This window comes from Petromyzon marinus (genome assembly GCF_048934315.1).
Source record: "Petromyzon marinus isolate PM22_M1 ecotype Great Lakes invasive population chromosome 85 unlocalized genomic scaffold, UKy_Petmar_22M1.pri1.0 chr85_unloc.2, whole genome shotgun sequence".
NCBI classification, from domain to species: Eukaryota; Metazoa; Chordata; class Hyperoartia; order Petromyzontiformes; family Petromyzontidae; genus Petromyzon; species Petromyzon marinus.
The window spans coordinates 55,498-76,622 of record NW_027422647.1 but is presented as its reverse complement, the minus strand read 5'-3'; the positions used below and the strand labels follow the sequence as shown (position 1 = coordinate 76,622).

At 52.4% G+C, this 21,125-nt stretch overlaps 1 protein-coding gene across 2 annotated transcripts; it reads right to left on the bottom strand.

Annotated features, from left to right (window-relative positions):
- Window positions 1-6,376: 6,376 nt before the first annotated feature.
- Window positions 6,377-21,113, bottom strand: LOC142908525 (G-protein coupled receptor-associated protein LMBRD2-like). 2 transcript variants are annotated; one of them, XM_076059255.1, is made up of 5 exons: window positions 20,350-21,113; window positions 19,195-19,269; window positions 18,703-18,816; window positions 15,614-15,791; window positions 6,377-7,891 (listed from the first exon to the last, which is right to left on the bottom strand). In XM_076059255.1, exons 1-5 carry the CDS (start codon window positions 20,491-20,493, stop codon window positions 6,822-6,824), a joined length of 1,581 nt encoding a protein of 526 aa, XP_075915370.1. In that variant the 5' UTR covers window positions 20,494-21,113; the 3' UTR covers window positions 6,377-6,821. The 2 variants fall into 2 exon arrangements, with proteins under 2 accessions (XP_075915370.1, XP_075915371.1); XM_076059256.1 differs by lacking the exon at window positions 6,377-7,891 and adding an exon at window positions 13,065-13,096 and having other exon boundaries at window positions 20,350-21,093.
- Between the last annotated feature and the right edge of the window lie 12 nt (window positions 21,114-21,125).

Sequence of the window (21,125 nt, the reverse complement as noted above, 5' to 3'; positions counted from 1 at the left end):
GCGAGATGATCAGAGCGAAGACAGAGAGCACGGGCTTGGTGGAGAAGAATGAGCACTCCGTACAGACCACAATGGTGGTGGTGGTGAGCACCAGGAGCTGGTGAGTGAGCTGGTGAGCGAGCTGGTGAGCGAGCTGGTGAGCGAGTTGGTGAGTGAGTGGGTGATTGACTGACTGAGTGAGTGACTGAGTGATTGACTGAGCGAGTGAGTGACTGACTGAGTGACTGACTGAGCTGGTGAGTGAGTTGATGAGTGAGTGAGTGAGTGACTGAGCTGGTGAGCGAGCTGGTGAGTGAGCTGGTGAGTGAGTGAGTGACTGACTGAGTGACTGAGCTGGTGAGTGAGTTGATGAGTGAGCTGGTGAGTGAGTGAGTGACTGAGTGACTGACTGAACTGGTGAGTGAGTTGATGAGTGAGTGAGTGAGTGAGTGACTGAGCTGGTGAGCGAGCTGGTGAGCTGGTGAGTGAGCTGGTGAGTGAACTGGTGAGCGAGCTGGTGAGCGAGCTGGTGAGTGAGCTGGTGAGCGAGCTGGTGAGCGAGCTGGTGAGCGAGCTGGTGAGCGAGTTGGTGAGCGAGCTGGTGAGTGACTGACTGAGCTGGTGAGTGAGCTGGTGAGCGAGCTGGTGAGCCGCTCCTCACCTCGATGGCGAGGTAGTTCTCTCTGGCCTCGGCGTGCGAGATGATCAGGGCGAAGACAGAGAGCACGGGCTTGGTGGAGAAGAATGAGCACTCCGTACAGACCACGATGGTGGTGGTGGTGGTGAGCACCAGGAGCTGGTGAGCGAGCTGGTGAGTGAGCTGGTGAGTGAGCTGGTGAGTGAGCTGGTGAGTGAGCTGGTGAGTGACTGAGTGAGTGAGTGACTGAGTGAATGAATTGATGAGTCAATGACTGAGTGAGTGACTGACTGAGTGAGTGAGTTGGTGAGTGAGTTGATGAGTGAGCGAGTGAGTGACTGAGTGACTGAGTGAATTGATGAGTGAGTGACTGAGCTGGTGAGTGAGCTGGTGAGCGAGCTGGTGAGCGAGTGACTGAGCTGGTGAGTGAGTTGATGAGCGAGTGACTGAGTGACTGAGCTGGTGAGTGAGTTGATGAGTGAGTGGGTGAGTGACTGAGTGACTGAGTGACTGAGTGATTGACTGAGCGAGTGAGTGAGCGAGTGACTGACTGACTGAGTGAATTGATGAGTGAGTGACTGAGCTGGTGAGTGAGCTGGTGAGTGAGCTGGTGAGCTGGTGAGTGAGCTGGTGAGTGAGCTGGTGAGCTGGTGAGCGAGCTGGTGAGCTGGTGAGTGAGTGACTGAGCTGGTGAGCTGGTGAGCGAGCTGGTGAGCTGGTGAGTGAGTGACTGAACTGGTGAGCTGGTGAGCGAGCTGGTGAGTGAGCTGGTGAGCGAGCTGGTGAGTGAGCTGGTGAGCGAGCTGGTGAGTGAGCTGGTGAGCCGCTCCTCACCTCGATGGCGAGGTAGTTCTCTCTGGCCTCGGCGTGCGAGATGATCAGGGCGAAGACAGAGAGCACGGGCTTGGTGGAGAAGAATGAGCACTCCGTCCACACCACGATGGTGGTGGTGGTGGTGAGCACCAGGAGCTGGTGAGCGAGCTGGTGAGTGAGCTGGTGAGCGAGCTGGTGAGTGAGCTGGTGAGTGAGCTGGTGAGTGAGTGAGTGACTGACTGAGTGACTGAGCTGGTGAGTGAGTTGATGAGTGACTGAGTGACTGACTGAACTGGTGAGTGAGTTGATGAGTGAGTGAGTGAGTGACTGAGCTGGTGAGTGAGCTGGTGAGCTGGTGAGTGAGCTGGTGAGTGAGCTGGTGAGTGAGCTGGTGAGCTGGTGAGTGAGCTGGTGAGTGAGTTGGTGAGTGAGTGAGTGAGTGACTGACTGACTGAGTGAATTGATGAGTGAGTGACTGAGCTGGTGAGTGAGCTGGTGAGTGAGTTGGTGAGTGAGCTGGTGAGTGAGCTGGTGAGTGAGTGAGTGACTGACTGAGTGACTGAGCTGGTGAGTGAGCTGGTGAGTGAGCTGGTGAGCGAGTTGATGAGTGAGCGAGTGACTGACTGACTGAGTGAATTGATGAGTGAGTGAGTGACTGACTGAGTGACTGACTGAGCTGGTGAGTGAGTTGATGAGTGAGTGAGTGAGTGACTGACTGACTGAGTGAATTGATGAGTGAGTGACTGAGCTGGTGAGTGAGCTGGTGAGCGAGCTGGTGAGCCGCTCCTCACCTCGATGGCGAGGTAGTTCTCTCTGGCCTCGGCGTGCGAGATGATCAGGGCGAAGACAGAGAGCACGGGCTTGGTGGAGAAGAATGAGCACTCCGTCCACACCACGATGGTGGTGGTGGTGGTGAGCACCAGGAGCTGGTGAGCGAGCTGGTGAGTGAGCTGGTGAGTGACTGACTGAGTGACTGAGCTGGTGAGTGAGCTGGTGAGTGAGCTGGTGAGTGAGTTGGTGAGTGAGCTGGTGAGTGAGCTGGTGAGTGAGCTGGTGAGTGAGTTGGTGAGTGAGCTGGTGAGTGAGCTGGTGAGTGAGCTGGTGAGTGAGCTGGTGAGTGAGCTGGTGAGCGAGCTGGTGAGCCTCCCGTCACCTTGATGGCGAGGTAGTTCTCTCTGGCCTCGGCGTGCGAGATGATCAGAGCGAAGACAGAGAGCACGGGCTTGGTGGAGAAGAATGAGCACTCCGTCCACACCACGATGGTGGTGGTGGTGAGCACCAGGAGCTGGTGAGTGAGCTGGTGAGCGAGCTGGTGAGCGAGTTGGTGAGTGAGTGGGTGATTGACTGACTGAGTGAGTGACTGAGTGATTGACTGAGCGAGTGAGTGACTGACTGACTGAGTGAATTGATGAGTGAGTGACTGAGCTGGTGAGTGAGCTGGTGAGCGAGCTGGTGAGTGAGCTGGTGAGCGAGCTGGTGAGTGAGCTGGTGAGTGACTGACTGAGCTGGTGAGCGAGCTGGTGAGTGACTGACTGAGCTGGTGAGCGAGCTGGTGAGCGAGCTGGTGAGCGAGCTGGTGAGCTGGTGAGTGAGCTGGTGAGCGAGCTGGTGAGTGACTGACTGAGCTGGTGAGCGAGCTGGTGAGCCGCTCCTCACCTCGATGGCGAGGTAGTTCTCTCTGGCCTCGGCGTGCGAGATGATCAGGGCGAAGACAGAGAGCACGGGCTTGGTGGAGAAGAATGAGCACTCCGTCCACACCACGATGGTGGTGGTGGTGGTGAGCACCAGGAGCTGGTGAGCGAGCTGGTGAGTGAGCTGGTGAGTGAGCTGGTGAGTGAGCTGGTGAGTGAGCTGGTGAGCGAGCTGGTGACTGACTGAGTGAATGAATTGATGAGTCAATGACTGAGTGAGTGACTGACTGAGTGAGTGAGTTGGTGAGTGAGTTGATGAGTGAGCGAGTGACTGACTGAGTGACTGAGTGATTGACTGAGCGAGTGACTGAGTGACTGACTGAGCTGGTGAGTGAGTTGATGAGTGAGTGAGCGAGTGACTGACTGACTGAGTGAATTGATGAGTGAGTGACTGAGCTGGTGAGTGAGCTGGTGAGCGAGCTGGTGAGTGAGCTGGTGAGTGAGCTGGTGAGCGAGCTGGTGAGCCTCCCGTCACCTCGATGGCGAGGTAGTTCTCTCTGGCCTCGGCGTGCGAGATGATCAGGGCGAAGACAGAGAGCACGGGCTTGGTGGAGAAGAATGAGCACTCCGTCCACACCACAATGGTGGTGGTGGTGAGCACCAGGAGCTGGTGAGCGAGCTGGTGAGTGAGCTGGTGACTGACTGAGTGACTGACTGAGTGAGTGACTGAGTGACTGAGCTGGTGAGTGAGTTGATGAGTGAGTGAGTGACTGACTGACTGAGTGAATTGATGAGTGAGTGAGTGACTGACTGAGTGAGTGACTGACTGAGCTGGTGAGTGAGTTGATGAGTGAGCGAGCGAGTGAGTTGATGAGTGAGTGACTGAGTGAGTGAGTGAGTGACTGAGCTGGTGACTGAGCTGGTGAGTGAGTTGATGAGCGATTGAGTGACTGACTGAGCTGGTGAGCGAGCTGGTGAGCTGGTGAGTGACTGACTGAACTGGTGAGCGAGCTGGTGAGTGAGCTGGTGAGCGAGCTGGTGAGCGAGCTGGTGAGCGAGCTGGTGAGTGAGCTGGTGAGCGAGCTGGTGAGCGAGCTGGTGAGTGAGTTGATGAGTGAGTGAGTGACTGACTGACTGACTGAGTGAATTGATGAGCGAGTGACTGAGTGACTGAGTGACTGAGCTGGTGAGTGAGTTGATGAGTGAGTGGGTGAGTGACTGACTGACTGAGTGACTGAGTGATTGACTGAGCGAGTGAGTGACTGACTGAGTGACTGACTGAGCTGGTGAGTGAGTTGATGAGTGAGTGAGCGAGTGACTGACTGACTGAGTGAATTGATGAGTGAGTGACTGAGCTGGTGAGTGAGCTGGTGAGTTGATGACTGAGCTGGTGAGTGACTGACTGAGCTGGTGAGTGAGCTGGTGAGCGAGCTGGTGAGCTGGTGAGTGAGCTGGTGAGCGAGCTGGTGAGCCGCTCCTCACCTCGATGGCGAGGTAGTTCTCTCTGGCCTCGGCGTGCGAGATGATCAGAGCGAAGACAGAGAGCACGGGCTTGGTGGAGAAGAATGAGCACTCCGTCCACACCACGATGGTGGTGGTGGTGAGCACCAGGAGCTGGTGAGCGAGCTGGTGAGTGAGCTGGTGAGTGAGCTGGTGAGTGAGCTGGTGAGCGAGTTGGTGAGTGAGCTGGTGAGTGAGCTGGTGAGTGAGCTGGTGAGCGAGTTGATGAGTGAGCGAGTGACTGACTGACTGAGTGAATTGATGAGTGAGTGAGTGACTGACTGAGTGACTGACTGAGCTGGTGAGTGAGTTGATGAGTGAGTGAGCGAGTGACTGACTGACTGAGTTAATTGATGAGTGAGTGACTGAGCTGGTGAGTGAGCTGGTGAGCGAGCTGGTGAGTGAGCTGGTGAGCGAGCTGGTGAGCGAGCTGGTGAGTGACTGACTGAGTGAGTGAATTGATGAGTGAGTGAGTGAGTGACTGAGTGACTGACTGAGCTGGTGAGTGAGTTGATGAGTGAGTGAGCGAGTGACTGACTGACTGAGTGAATTGATGAGTGAGTGAGTGAGTGACTGAGCTGGTGAGCGAGCTGGTGAGCTGGTGAGTGAGCTGGTGAGTGAACTGGTGAGCGAGCTGGTGAGTGACTGACTGAACTGGTGAGCGAGCTGGTGAGCGAGCTGGTGAGCCTCCCGTCACCTCGATGGCGAGGTAGTTCTCTCTGGCCTCGGCGTGCGAGATGATCAGGGCGAAGACAGAGAGCACGGGCTTGGTGGAGAAGAATGAGCACTCCGTCCACACCACGATGATGGTGGTGGTGAGCACCAGGAGCTGGTGAGCGAGCTGGTGAGTGAGCTGGTGAGTGAGCTGGTGAGTGAACTGGTGAGTGAGTGGGTGATTGACTGACTGAGTGAGTGACTGAGTGATTGACTGAGCGAGTGAGTGACTGACTGAGTGACTGACTGAGCTGGTGAGTGAGTTGATGAGTGAGTGAGCGAGTGACTGACTGACTGAGTGAATTGATGAGTGAGTGACTGAGCTGGTGAGTGAGCTGGTGAGTGAGCTGGTGAGCTGGTGAGTGAGCTGGTGAGCGAGCTGGTGAGCTGGTGACTGAGCTGGTGAGTGAGCTGGTGAGTGAGCTGGTGAGCTGGTGAGTGAGCTGGTGAGTGAGCTGGTGAGCTGGTGAGCGAGCTGGTGAGCCTCCCGTCACCTCGATGGCGAGGTAGTTCTCTCTGGCCTCGGCGTGCGAGATGATCAGGGCGAAGACAGAGAGCACGGGCTTGGTGGAGAAGAATGAGCACTCCGTCCACACCACGATGGTGGTGGTGGTGAGCACCAGGAGCTGGTGAGTGAGCTGGTGAGCGAGCTGGTGAGCGAGTTGATGACTGAACTGGTGAGTGAGCTGGTGAGTGAGCTGGTGAGTTGATGACTGAGCTGGTGAGCAAGCTGGTGAGTGACTGAGTGAGTGACTGACTGAGCTGGTGAGCGAGCTGGTGAGCTGGTGAGCGAGCTGGTGAGCAAGCTGGTGAGTGAGCTGGTGAGTGACTGACTGAGCTGGTGAGCGAGCTGGTGAGTGAGCTGGTGAGCCTCCCCTCACCTCGATGGCGAGGTAGTTCTCTCTGGCCTCGGCGTGCGAGATGATCAGAGCGAAGACAGAGAGCACGGGCTTGGTGGAGAAGAATGAGCACTCCGTCCACACCACGATGGTGGTGGTGGTGGTGAGCACCAGGAGCTGGTGAGCGAGCTGGTGAGTGAGCTGGTGAGTGAGCTGGTGAGTGAGCTGGTGAGTGACTGAGTGAGTGAGTGACTGAGTGAATGAATTGATGAGTCAATGACTGAGTGAGTGACTGACTGAGTGAGTGAGTTGGTGAGTGAGTTGATGAGTGAGTGAGTGAGTGACTGACTGACTGAGTGAATTGATGAGCGAGTGACTGAGTGACTGAGTGACTGAGCTGGTGAGTGAGTTGATGAGTGAGTGGGTGATTGACTGACTGACTGAGTGACTGAGTGATTGACTGAGTGACTGACTGAGTTGATGAGTGAGTGGGTGATTGACTGAGCTGGTGAGTGAGTTGATGAGTGAGTGAGTGACTGACTGACTGAGTGAATTGATGAGTGAGTGAGTGAGTGACTGAGTGACTGAGCTGGTGAGTGAGCTGGTGAGCGAGCTGGTGAGCTGGTGAGCGAGCTGGTGAGCGAGCTGGTGAGCCTCCCGTCACCTCGATGGCGAGGTAGTTCTCTCTGGCCTCGGCGTGCGAGATGATCAGGGCGAAGACAGAGAGCACGGGCTTGGTGGAGAAGAATGAGCACTCCGTCCACACCACGATGATGGTGGTGGTGAGCACCAGGAGCTGGTGAGTGAGCTGGTGAGTGAGCTAGTGAGTGAGCTGGTGAGTGAGCTGGTGAGTGAGTGACTGAGCTGGTGAGTGAGCTGGTGAGTGAGTGGGTGATTGACTGACTGAGTGAGTGACTGAGTGATTGACTGAGCGAGTGAGTGACTGACTGAGTGACTGACTGAGCTGGTGAGTGAGTTGATGAGTGAGTGAGCGAGTGACTGACTGACTGAGTGAATTGATGAGTGAGTGACTGAGCTGGTGAGTGAGCTGGTGAGTGAGCTGGTGAGCTGGTGAGCGAGCTGGTGAGTTGATGACTGAACTGGTGAGTGAGCTGGTGAGCCGCTCCTCACCTCGATGGCGAGGTAGTTCTCTCTGGCCTCGGCGTGCGAGATGATCAGAGCGAAGACAGAGAGCACGGGCTTGGTGGAGAAGAATGAGCACTCCGTCCACACCACCACGATGGTGGTGGTGGTGGTGAGCACCAGGAGCTGGTGAGCGAGCTGGTGAGTGAGCTGGTGAGCGAGCTGGTGAGTGAGCTGGTGAGTGAGCTGGTGAGTGAGCTGGTGAGTGAGCTGGTGAGTGAGCTGGTGAGTGAGCTGGTGAGTGAGCTGGTGAGTGACTGAGTGAGTGAGTGAGTGACTGAGTGACTGACTGAGCTGGTGAGTGAGTTGATGAGTGAGTGAGCGAGTGACTGACTGACTGAGTGAATTGATGAGTGAGTGACTGAGCTGGTGAGTGAGCTGGTGAGTGAGCTGGTGAGTGAACTGGTGAGCTGGTGAGCGAGCTGGTGAGCGAGCTGGTGAGCCTCCCGTCACCTCGATGGCGAGGTAGTTCTCTCTGGCCTCGGCGTGCGAGATGATCAGAGCGAAGACAGAGAGCACGGGCTTGGTGGAGAAGAATGAGCACTCCGTCCACACCACGATGGTGCTGAGCAGCGAGAGCAAGAGGCACGTCAAGCGGCTGAGCCACGGGTGCAGACGACATCGCCACCACCACTCTGCAGCACAACAACAACAACAACAACCATCATCAGCATCATCATCACAACAACCATCATCAGCATCATCATCATCACAACAACAACCATCATCAGCATCATCATCATCACAACAACAACAACAACAACCATCATCATCAGCATCATCATCACAACAACAACAACCATCATCATCAGCATCACAACAACAACAACAACCATCATCACAACAACAACAACAACCATCATCAGCATCATCATCATCATCACAACAACAACAACAACCACAACAACAACAACAACCATCATCATCATCATCACAACAACAACCATCATCATCATCGCCACCACCACTCTGCAGCACAACAACAACAACAACAACCATCATCAGCATCATCATCATCATCACAACAACAACAACAACCATCATCATCATCATCACAACAACAACAACCATCATCATCATCATCACAACAACAACAACAACCATCATCATCATCATCACAATAACAACCATCATCATCATCATCACAACAACAACAACCATCATCAGCATCATCATCATCACAACAACAACAACAACAACCATCATCATCACAACAACAACAACAACCATCATCATCATCACAACAACAACAACCATCATCAGCATCATCATCATCACAACAACAACAACCATCATCATCACAACAACAACCATCATCATCATCATCGCCACCACCACTCTGCAGCACAACAACAACAACAACAACCACCATCATCAGCATCATCATCATCATCACAACAACAACCATCACAACAACAACAACCATCATCATCACAACAACAACAACAACAACAACAACCATCATCATCACAACAACAACAACCATCATCAGCATCATCATCACCACAACAACAACAACAACCATCATCATCATCACAACAACAACCATCATCATCATCACAACAACAACCATCATCATCAGCATCATCATCACAACAACAACAACAACCATCATCATCACAACAACAACCATCATCATCAGCATCACAACAACAACAACAACCATCATCATCAGCATCATCATCATCATCACAACAACAACCATCACAACAACAACAACCATCATCATCATCACAACAACAACAACAACCATCATCATCAGCATCACAACAACAACCACAACAACAACAACAACCATCATCATCACAACAACAACAACAACAACCATCATCATCAGCATCATCACAACAACAACAACAACAACCATCATCATCACAACAACAACCATCATCATCACAACAACAACAACAACAACCATCATCACAACAACAACAACAACCATCATCATCATCACAACAACAACAACCATCATCATCATCACAACAACAACCATCATCATCATCATCACAACAACAACAACAACCATCATCATCATCATCACCACAACAACAACAACCATCATCATCATCATCATCACAACAACAACCATCATCATCACAACAACAACCATCATCATCACAACAACAACCATCAGCATCACAACAACAACAACCATCATCATCACAACAACAACAACCATCATCATCACAACAACAACAACAACCATCATCATCATCACAACAACAACCATCATCATCACAACAACAACCATCATCATCATCACAACAACAACAACAACCATCATCATCATCACAACAACAACAACAACAACCATCATCAGCATCATCACCACCACAACAACAACAACCATCATCAGCATCATCACCACAACAACAACCATCATCATCACAACAACAACCATCATCATCACAACAACAACCATCAGCATCACAACAACAACAACCATCATCATCACAACAACAACAACCATCATCATCACAACAACAACAACAACCATCATCATCATCACAACAACAACCATCATCATCACAACAACAACAACAACCATCATCATCATCACAACAACAACAACAACCATCATCATCATCACAACAACAACAACAACAACCATCATCAGCATCATCACCACCACAACAACAACAACCATCATCAGCATCATCACCACAACAACAACCATCATCAGCATCATCACCACAACAACAACCATCATCAGCATCATCACCACCACTTTGCAGCACAACAACAACCACAACAACAACCATCATCAGCATCATCATCACAACAACAACAACAACCATCATCATCACAACAACAACCATCATCATCATCACAACAACAACAACCATCATCATCACAACAACAACAACCATCATCATCATCACCACAACAACAACCATCATCATCATCACAACAACAACAACCATCATCATCACCACAACAACAACCATCATCATCATCATCATCACAACAACAACAACCATCATCATCATCATCACAACAACAACAACCATCATCATCATCATCACAACAACAACAACAATCATTATCATCATCACAACAACAACAACAATCATCATCACAACAACAACAACCATCATCATCATCATCACAACAACAACAATCATCATCATCATCACAACAACAACAACAACCATCATCACAACAACAACAACAATCATCATCATCACCACAACAACAACAATCATCATCATCATCACAACAACAACAACCATCATCACAACAACAACAACCATCATCATCACAACAACAACAACAACAACCATCATCATCACAACAACAACCATCATCATCAGCATCATCAGCATCATCAGCATCATCACAACAACAACAACAACCATCATCACAACAACAACAACCATCATCATCAGCATCATCATCACAACAACAACAACAACCATCATCATCACAACAACAACAACCATCATCATCACAACAACAACAATCATCATCACCACAACAACAACAACCATCATCATCACAACAACAACCATCATCATCAGCATCATCAGCATCATCATCATCACAACAACAACAACCATCATCACAACAACAACAACCATCATCATCAGCATCATCATCACAACAACAACAACAACAACCATCATCATCACAACAACAACAACCATCATCATCATCATCACAACAACAACAATCATCATCACCACAACAACAACAACAACCATTATCATCACAACAACAACAACAACCATCATCATCACAACAACTACAACAACCACCACCACAACAACAACCATCATCATCATCACAACAACCATCATCATCACAACAACAACCATCATCATCATCACAACAACCATCATCACCACAACAACAACAACAACAACCATCATCATCACAACAACAACAACCATCATCACAACAACAACCATCATCATCACAACAACAACCATCATCATCACAACAACAACCATCATCATCACAACACAACAACAACCATCATCATCACAACAACAACAACCATCATCATCACAACAACAACCATCATCATCACCACAACAACAACCATCATCACAACAACAACCATCATCAGCATCATCACAACAACAACAACCATCATCATCACCACAACAACAACAACAACAACCATCATCATCATCATCACCACAACAACAACAACCATCATCACAACAACAACAACAACAACAACAACAACAACCATCATCATCACAACAACAACAACCATCATCATCATCACAACAACAACAACAACAACCATCATCATCATCACCACAACAACAACAACCATCATCATCACCACAACAACAATCATCATCATCATCACAACAACAACAACCATCATCATCATCACCACAACAACAACCATCATCATCATCATCACAACAACAACAACAACCACCACCACAACAACAACCATCATCATCATCATCACAACAACAACAACAATCATCATCACCACAACAACAACCATCATCACCACAACAACAACAACAACCATCATCATCATCACAACAACAACAACAACCATCATCATCAGCATCATCACAACAACAACCATCATCATCACAACAACAACCATCATCATCATCATCACAACAACAACAACCATCAGCATCATCACAACAACAACAAAAACCATCATCATCATCACCACCACCACTCTGCAGCACAACAACAACAACAACAACCATCAGCATCATCATCACAACAACAACAACCATCATCATCACAACAACAACAACAATCATCATCATCAGCATCATCATCACAACAACAACAATCATCATCATCACAACAACCATCATCATCATCACAACAACAACCATCATCATCAGCATCATCATCACAACAACAACCATCATCATCATCATGACAACAACAACAACAACCATCAGCATCATCATCACAACAACAACCATCATCATCATCATCACAACAACAACCATCATCATCACAACAACCATCATCATCAGCATCATCATCAGCATCATCATCACAACAACAACAACCACCACCACCACAACAACAACAACCATCATCAGCATCATCACCACAACAACAACCATCATCAGCATCATCACCACAACAACAACAACCATCATCAGCATCAGCATCATCATCACAACAACAACCATCATCACAACAACAACAACCACAACAACCATCATCACAACAACAACAACAACCATCATCACAACAACAACGATCATCACAACAACAACAACCATCATCATCAGCATCATCATCACAACAACAACAACAACCATCATCATCATCAGCATCATCATCACAACAACCATCATCACAACAACAACAACCATCATCATCATCACAACAACAACCATCATCACAACAACAACAACCACAAAAACCATCATCACAACAACAACAACCACAACAACCATCATCACAACAACAACCATCATCACAACAACCACAACAAAAAACATCATCATCATCGCCACCACCACTCTGCAGCACAACAACAACAACAACAACCATCATCATCAGCATCATCATCAGCATCATCATCACAACAACAACAACCACCACCACCACCACCACAACAACCATTATCATCAGCATCATCACCACAACAACAACCATCATCAGCATCATCACCACCACAACAACAACAACCATCATCAGCATCATCACCACAACAACAACCATCATCAGCATCATCACCACAACAACAACCATCATCAGCATCATCACCACCACTCTGCAGCACAACAACAACCACAACAACAACCATCATCAGCATCATCACCACAACAACAACCATCATCAGCATCATCACCACAACAACAACCATCATCATCATCGCCACCACCACTCTGCAGCACCACCACAACAACAACAACAACCACCATCATCACAACAACAACAACCACAACAACCACAACAACCATCATTATCTCTGTGTGTGTGTCTCTGTGTGTGTCTCTCTGTGAGACTCTCTCTGTGAGTCTCTCTCTGTGAGTCTCTCTCTGTGAGTCTCTCTCTGTGTGTCTCTCTCTGTGTGTCTCTCTCTGTGAGTCTCTCTCTGTGTGTCTCTCTCTGTGTGTCTCTCTCTGTGAGTCTCTCTCTGTGAGTCTCTCTCTGTGAGTCTCTCTCTCTCTGTGTGTGTCTCTGTGAGTCTCTCTCTCTCTGTGTGAGTCTCTCTCTCTGTGAGTCTCTGTGTGTCTCTGTGAGTCTCTCTCTCTCTGTGAGTCTCTCTCTCTGTGAGTCTCTGTGTGTCTCTGTGAGTCTCTCTCTCTCTGTGAGTCTCTCTCTCTGTGAGTCTCTGTGTGTCTCTGTGAGTCTCTCTCTCTGTGTGAGTCTCTCTCTCTGTGTGTCTCTGTGAGTCTCTGTGTGTCTCTGTGTATCTCTCTGTGAGTCTCTCTCTGTGTGAGTCTCTCTGTGAGTCTCTCTCTCTGTGTGAGTCTCTCTCTGAGTCTCTCTCTGTGTGAGTCTCTCTCTGTGAGTCTCTCTCTGTGTCTCTCTGTGTGTGTCTCTCTCTCTCTGTGTCTCTCTCTCTGTGTCTCTCTGTGTGTCTCTCTGTGAGTGTCTGTGAGTCTCTCTCTCTCTCTCTCTGTGTCTCTCTCTCTGTGTGAGTCTCTCTCTCTCTGTGTGTGTGTCTGTGAGTCTCTGTGTCTCTCTCTGTGTGTCTCTCTCTGTGTGAGTCTCTCTCTCTGTGTGAGTCTCTCTGCGAGTCTCTGTGTCTCTCTCTGTGTGAGTCTCTCTCTCTGTGTGAGTCTCTGTGAGTCTCTCTCTCTGTGTGTCTCTGTGAGTCTCTCTCTCTGTGAGTCTCTCTCTCTGTGAGTCTCTCTCTCTGTGTGTCTCTCTCTGTGAGACTCTCTCTCTGTGTGTCTCTGTGAGTCTCTCTCTCTCTCTCTCTGTGAGTCTCTCTCTCTGTGAGTCTCTCTCTCTGTGAGTCTCTCTCTCTCTCTCTCCTGAGTCTCTGTGTGAGTCTCTCTCTCTGTGAGTCTCTCTCTCTGTGTGTGTCTCTGTGAGTCTCTCTCTCTCTCTCTCTGTGAGTCTCTGTGTATCTCTCTCTGTGAGTCTCTCTCTCTCTGTGTATCTCTCTGTGAGTCTCTCTCTCTCTGTGTGAGTCTCTGTGTATCTCTGTGAGTCTCTGTGAGTCTCTTTCTCTCTGTGTCTCTCTCTGTGTGAGTCTCTCTCTCTCTCTGTGTGAGTCTCTCTCTCTGTGTATCTTTCTGTGAGGCTCTCTCTCTCTGTGTGAGTCTCTGTGTATCTCTGTGAGTCTCTGTGAGTCTCTCTCTCTCTGTGTCTCTCTCTGTGTGAGTCTCTCTCTCTCTCTCTGTGTGAGTCTCTCTCTCTCTCTGTGTGAGTCTCTCTCTCTGTGTATCTCTCTGTGAGACTCTCTCTCTCTGTGTGAGTCTCTGTGTATCTCTGTGAGTCTCTGTGAGTCTCTCTCTCTCTGTGTCTCTCTCTGTGTGAGTCTCTCTCTCTCTCTCTGTGTGAGTCTCTCTCTCTGTGTATCTCTCTGTGAGTCTCTCTCTCTCTGTGTGAGTCTCTGTGTATCTCTGTGAGTCTCTGTGAGTCTCTCTCTGTGTCTCTCTCTGTGTGAGTCTCTCTCTCTCTCTGTGTGTGTCTCTGTGAGTCTCTCTCTCTCTCTCTGTGTCTCTCTGTGAGTCTCTCTGTGTCTCTCTCTGTGTGTGAGTCTCTCTCTCTGTGAGTCTCTCTCTCTCTGTGTGTGTGTCTCTCTCTATGAGTCTCTGCGAGTCTCTCTCTCTGTGTCTCTCTCTCTGTGTCTCTCTCTGTGTCTCTCTCTGTGTGAGTTTCTCTCTCTGTGTGAGTCTCTCTCTCTGTGTGTCTCTCTCTCTGTGAGTCTCTCTCTGTGTGTATCTCTCTCTGTGTCTCTCTGAGTCTCTCTGTGTGTCTCTCTCTGTGTGTCTCTCTGAGTCTCTCTGTGAGTCTCTCTCTGTGAGTCTCTCTCTGTGTGAGTCTCTCTCTCTGTGTGTCTCTCTCTCTGTGTCTCTCTCTGTGTATCTCTCTCTGTGTCTCTCTGTGTGTCTCTCTGTGTGTCTCTCTCTGTGAGTCTCTCTCTGTGTGAGTCTCTCTCTCTCTGTGTCTCTCTCTCTGTGTCTCTCTCTGTGTATCTCTCTCTGTGTCTCTCTGTGTGTCTCTCTGTGTCTCTCTCTCTGTGAGTCTCTCTCTGTGAGTCTCTCTCTCTCTCTGTGTATCTCTCTCTGTGTCTCTGTGAGTCTCTCTGTGTGTCTCTCTCTCTGTGAGTCTCTCTGTGTGTCTCTCTGTGAGTCTCTCTCTGTGAGTCTCTCTCTGTGTCTCTGTGTCTCTCTCTGTGTGAGTCTCTCTGAGTCTCTCTGTGAGTCTCTCTCTGTGAGCCTCACCCATGCTGGGTGTGAGCCACACCGCCCGACTCCGCGACGATGACCCCGGAGTGGAGTGGGCGAAGGTTCGGGACGGCGACCCAGAGCAGGTGACAGTGTCCTGAAGCATCAGGGCCTCCTCTAGCAAGGCCTCCCAAGCCAACTCCGTGCGGTGGTGACGCTGGACAGCCTTGATCACCTGGTGGGTGGGTGGGTGGGGTGGGTGGGTGAGTGAGTGGGTGGGTGGGTGGGTGGGTGGGTGAGTGGGTGGGTGAGTGGGTGGGGGGGTGGGTGGGTGGGTGGGTGAGTGGGTGGTGAGTGGGTGGGGGGGTGGGTGGGTGGGTGGGTGGGTGGGGGGGTGGGTGGGTGGGTGAGTGGGTGGGTGAGTGGGTGGGTGAGTGGGTGGGTGAGTGGGTGGGGGGGTGGGTGGGTGGGTGGGTGGGTGGGGGGGTGGGTGGGGGGGTTGGTGGGTGGGGGGGGGTGGGAGGGGGTGGGTGGGGGGGTGAGTGGGGTGAGTGGGTGGGTGAGTGGGTGAGTGAGTGAGTGGGTGGGTGGGTGGGTGAGTGGGTGAGTAGGTGGGTGGGTGAGTGGGTGGGTGAGTGGGTGGGTGAGTGGGTGGGGGGGTGGGTGGGTGGGGGGGTGGGTGGGTGGGTGGGTGGGTGGGTGAGTGGGTGAGTAGGTGGGTGGGTGAGTGGGTGGGTGAGTGGGTGGGTGAGTGGGTGGGTGGGTGGGTGGGTGGGGGGGTGGGTGGGTGGGTGAGTAGGTGGGTGGGTGAGTGGGTGGGTGAGTGGGTGGGTGAGTGAGTGAGTGAGTGGGTGGGTGGGTGGGTGAGTGGGTGAGTAGGTGGGTGGGTGAGTGGGTGGGTGAGTGGGTGGGTGAGTGGGTGGGGGGGTGGGTGGGTGGGTGGGTGGGTGAGTGGGTGAGTAGGTGGGTGGGTGGGGGGGTGGGTGGGTGGGTGAGTGGGTGGGTGGGTGGGTGGGTGAGTGAGTGGGTGAGTGGGTGGGTGAGTGGGTGGGTGGGTGAGTGAGTGGGTGGGTGAGTGAGTGGGTGGGTGGGTGGGTGAGTGGGGGGGTGGGTGAGTGGGGGGGTGGGTGAGGGGGTGAGTGGGTGAGTGAGTGGGTGAGTGAGTGGGTGGGTGAGTGAGTGGGTGGGTGGGTGGGTGAGTGGGGGGGTGGGTGAGTGGGTGGGGGGGGTGGGTGGGTGAGTGGGTGAGTGGGTGGGTGAGTGGGGGGGTGAGTGAGTGAGTGAGTGGGTGGGTGAGTGAGTGAGTGGGTGAGTGGGTGGGTGAGTGGGGGGGTGAGTGAGTGAGTGAGTGGGTGGGTGAGTGGGTGGGTGAGTGAGTGGGTGGGTGAGTGGGTGGGTGGGTGAGTGAGTGGGTGGGTGAGTGGGTGGGTGGGTGGGTGAGTGGGGGGGTGGGTGAGTGGGTGGGGGGGTGGGTGGGTGAGTGGGTGAGTGGGTGGGTGAGTGGGGGGGTGAGTGAGTGAGTGAGTGGGTGGGTGAGTGAGTGAGTGAGTGGGTGAGTGAGTGAGTGGGTGAGTGGGTGGGTGAGTGGGGGGTGAGTGAGTGAGTGAGTGGGTGGGTGAGTGGGTGGGTGGGTGAGTGAGTGGGTGAGTGGGTGAGTGGGTGGGTGGGTGAGTGGGTGGGTGAGTGGGTGGGTGAGTGGGTGGGTGAGTGGGTGGGGGGGGTGGGTGGGTGGGTGGGTGGGTGGGTGGGGGGGTGGGTGGGTGGGTGAGTGGGTGGGTGGGTGGGTGGGTGAGTGAGTGGGTGAGTGGGTGGGTGAGTGGGTGGGTGGGTGAGTGAGTGGGTGGGTGAGTGAGTGGGTGGGTGGGTGGGTGAGTGGGGGGGTGGGTGAGTGGGGGGGTGGGTGAGGGGGTGAGTGGGTGAGTGAGTGGGTGAGTGAGTGGGTGGGTGAGTGAGTGGGTGGGTGGGTGGGTGAGTGGGGGGGTGGGTGAGTGGGTGGGGGGTGGGTGGGTGAGTGGGTGAGTGGGTGGGTGAGTGGGGGGGTGAGTGAGTGAGTGGGTGGGTGAGTGAGTGAGTGAGTGGGTGAGTGAGTGAGTGGGTGAGTGGGTGGGTGAGTGGGGGGGTGAGTGAGTGAGTGAGTGGGTGGGTGAGTGGGTGGGTGGGTGAGTGAGTGGGTGGGTGAGTGAGTGGGTGGGTGGGTGGGTGAGTGGGGGGGTGGGTGAGTGGGTGGGGGGGTGGGTGGGTGAGTGGGTGAGTGGGTGGGTGAGTGGGGGGTGAGTGAGTGGGTGAGTGGGTGGGTGAGTGAGTGGGTGAGTGGGTGGGTGAGTGAGGGGGTGAGTGAGTGAGTGAGTGGGTGGGTGAGTGGGTGGGTGGGTGAGTGAGTGGGTGAGTGGGTGAGTGGGTGGGTGGGTGAGTGGGTGGGTGGGGGGGTGGGTGAGTGGGTGGGTGAGTGGGTGGGGGGTGAGTGAGTGGGTGGGTGGGTGGGTGAGTGGGTGGGTGGGTGGGTGGGTGAGTGGGTGGGTGGGTGGGGGGGTGAGTGAGTGGGTGGGTGGGTGGGTGAGTGGGTGGGTGGGTGAGTGAGTGGGTGGGTGGGTGGGTGGGTGAGTGGGTGGGTGGGTGGGTGAGTGAGTGGGTGAGGGGGTGGGTGGGTGAGTGGGTGGGTGAGTGAGTGAGTGGGTGAGTGAGTGACTGAGTGAGTGAGTGACTGAGTGAGTGAATGACTGAGCGAGTGACTGAGTGAATGACTGAGTGACTGAGTGAGTGACTGAGTGACTGAGTGAGTGACTGAGTGAGTGACTGAGTGACTGAGTGAGTGACTGAGTGACTGATTGAGTGAGTGAATGACTGAGTGAGTGACTGAGTGAGTGAGTGAGTGACTGAGTGAGTGACTGAGTGAGTGAGTGACTGAGTGAGTGACTGAGTGACTGAGCGAGTGACTGAGTGAGTGACTGAGTGACTGAGTAAGTGAGTGACTGAGTGACTGAGTGAGTGACTGAGTGAGTGACTGAGTGAGTGAGTGACTGAGTGAGTGACTGAGTAAGTGAGTGAGTGACTGAGTGAGTGACTGAGTGAGTGACTGAGTGAGTGACTGAGTAAGTGAGTGAGTGACTGAGTGAGTGACTGAGTGAGTGACTGAGTGAGTGAGTCACCTGCTTGTGAGTCTTGGCCAGGCTTTTGAGGCTTGGCAGTGAGGGGCTTTGCCCCTCCATCTCCTCAAAGTCCTCCAGGGAGCGGAACATCGACTCCTGGACGGGAGCTGAAAACTGCATAAGAGTCATCATCATCATCAGTATCATCATCGTCAGTAGTAGTATCATCATCAGTATCATCATCGTCAGTAGTAGTATCATCATCGTCAGTAGTAGTATCATCATCATCAGTAGTAGTATCATCATCATCAGTAGTAGTATCATCATCATCATCACCACCACCACCATCACCACCACCATCACCACCATCACCATCACCACCATCACCACCACCATCACCACCACCATCACCACCATCACCACCATCACCACCACCATCACCACCACCATCACCACCATCACCATCATCACCACCACCATCACCACCATCACCATCATCACCACCACCATCACCACCACCATCATCACCATCACCACCATCACCACCATCACCTTGCTGATGATGGTATCCAGGTGTCTACGTAGCGGATGATTGTACTTGATGACTTCACTCAGTTTTTTGATCTCCTGAAAAGTCAACATCATCACCATCATCATCAGTATCATCATCATCATCAGTAGTAGTATCATCATCATCATCAGTAGTATCATCATCATCAGTAGTTGTATCATGAGTAGTATCATCATCAGTAGTAGTATCATCATCAGTAGCATCATCATCATCAGTAGTAGTATCATCATCAGTAATAGCATCATCGTCAGTAGTGATATCATCATCATCATCAGTAGTATCATCATCATCATCAGTAGTAGTATCATCATCATCATCAGAAGCAGCATCATCAACAGTAACAGCATCATCACCACCATCACCACCACCACCACCATACCCCATCACCACCACCACCATCACCACCACCACCATCACCCACTCACCACCACCACCATCACCACCATCACCACCACCACCATCACCACCACCACCATCACTACCACCACCATCACCACCACCACCACCATCACCCACTCACCACAACCACCCACACCACCCACACCACCACCCACTCACCACCATCACCACCACCCCCACCACCACCATCACCACCATCACCACCACCCACTCACCACCCACTCACCACCATCACCACCACCCTCACCACCACCACCATCACCACCATCACCACCACCACCACCACCACCCCGCACACCTCACTACGACCCTCACCACACACCTCACCACCACCAACATCACCACCACCACTCACCACCCACTCACCCTCACCCCCACACCTCATCACCACCACTCCCACCTCACCACCAACTCACCACCACCATCACCCCCCACACCTCACCCTCACCACCACCACCACCACCTCACCACCACCACCACCACCACCTCACCTCACCACCACCACCAACGTCACCCTAACCACCACCCACACCACACCATCACCACTCCCACTTCACCACCAACTCACCACCACCACCACCTACACCTCACCACCAATCACCACACCCTCACCACCACTCACCCTCACCACCACCACCACCCTCACCACCCTCACCACCACCCTCACCACCACCACCACACTCACCACCACCACCACACCACTCACCACCACCCTCACCACCACCCTCACCACTCACCTCCGCCAGATCTTCGAGGTTCTCAGCGGCCTCCGCTCGCTCCCCCGCGAGTCTCGAGCAGTGGAAGAGCGCCTTGGTGAGTGCCCGCTGAGGGTGACCACGTGTCCAGTGAGCACGTGGGAGCTCCACCAGGCCATAGCCCATGAGCAGCACAAGCAGCAACAGGCCCCACGTGTTACTGGCAGTGATGCCAATCACTCGGAGCTGGGAGCTGTGTGGGGGAGGTGAGGCATAGGGGTGGGTGGGTGAGTGGGTGAGTGGGTGGATGAGTGAGTGGGTGAGTGGCTGAGTGAGTGAGTGAGTGGATGAGTGAGTAGCTGGGTGAGTGAGTGGATGAGTGAATAGCTGGGTGAGTGGGTGGCTGAGTGAGTTAGTGAGTGGCTGAGTGAGTGAGTGAGTGGCTGAGTGAGTGGGTGTTGAGCGTGAGGGGTCAGCGCCCGCTGAGGGTGACCACGTGTCCAGTGAGCACGTGGGAGCTCCACCAGGCCATAGCCCATGAGCAGCACAAGCAGCAACAGGCCCCACGTGTTACTGGCAGTGATGCCAATCACTCGAAGCTGGGAGCTGCGTGGGAGAGGTGAGGCAGAGGGGTGGGTGAGTGGATGGGTGAGGGAGTGGGTGGGTGAGTGAGTGAGTGAGTGAGTAAGTGAGTGAGTGAGTGGGTGAGTGGGTGAGTGAGTAGCTGGGTGAATGAGTGGCTGAGTGAGTAAGTGGGTGAGTGAGTGAGTGAGTGGGTGAGTGAGTGGGTGAGTGGCTGAGTGAGTGAGTGAGTGGCT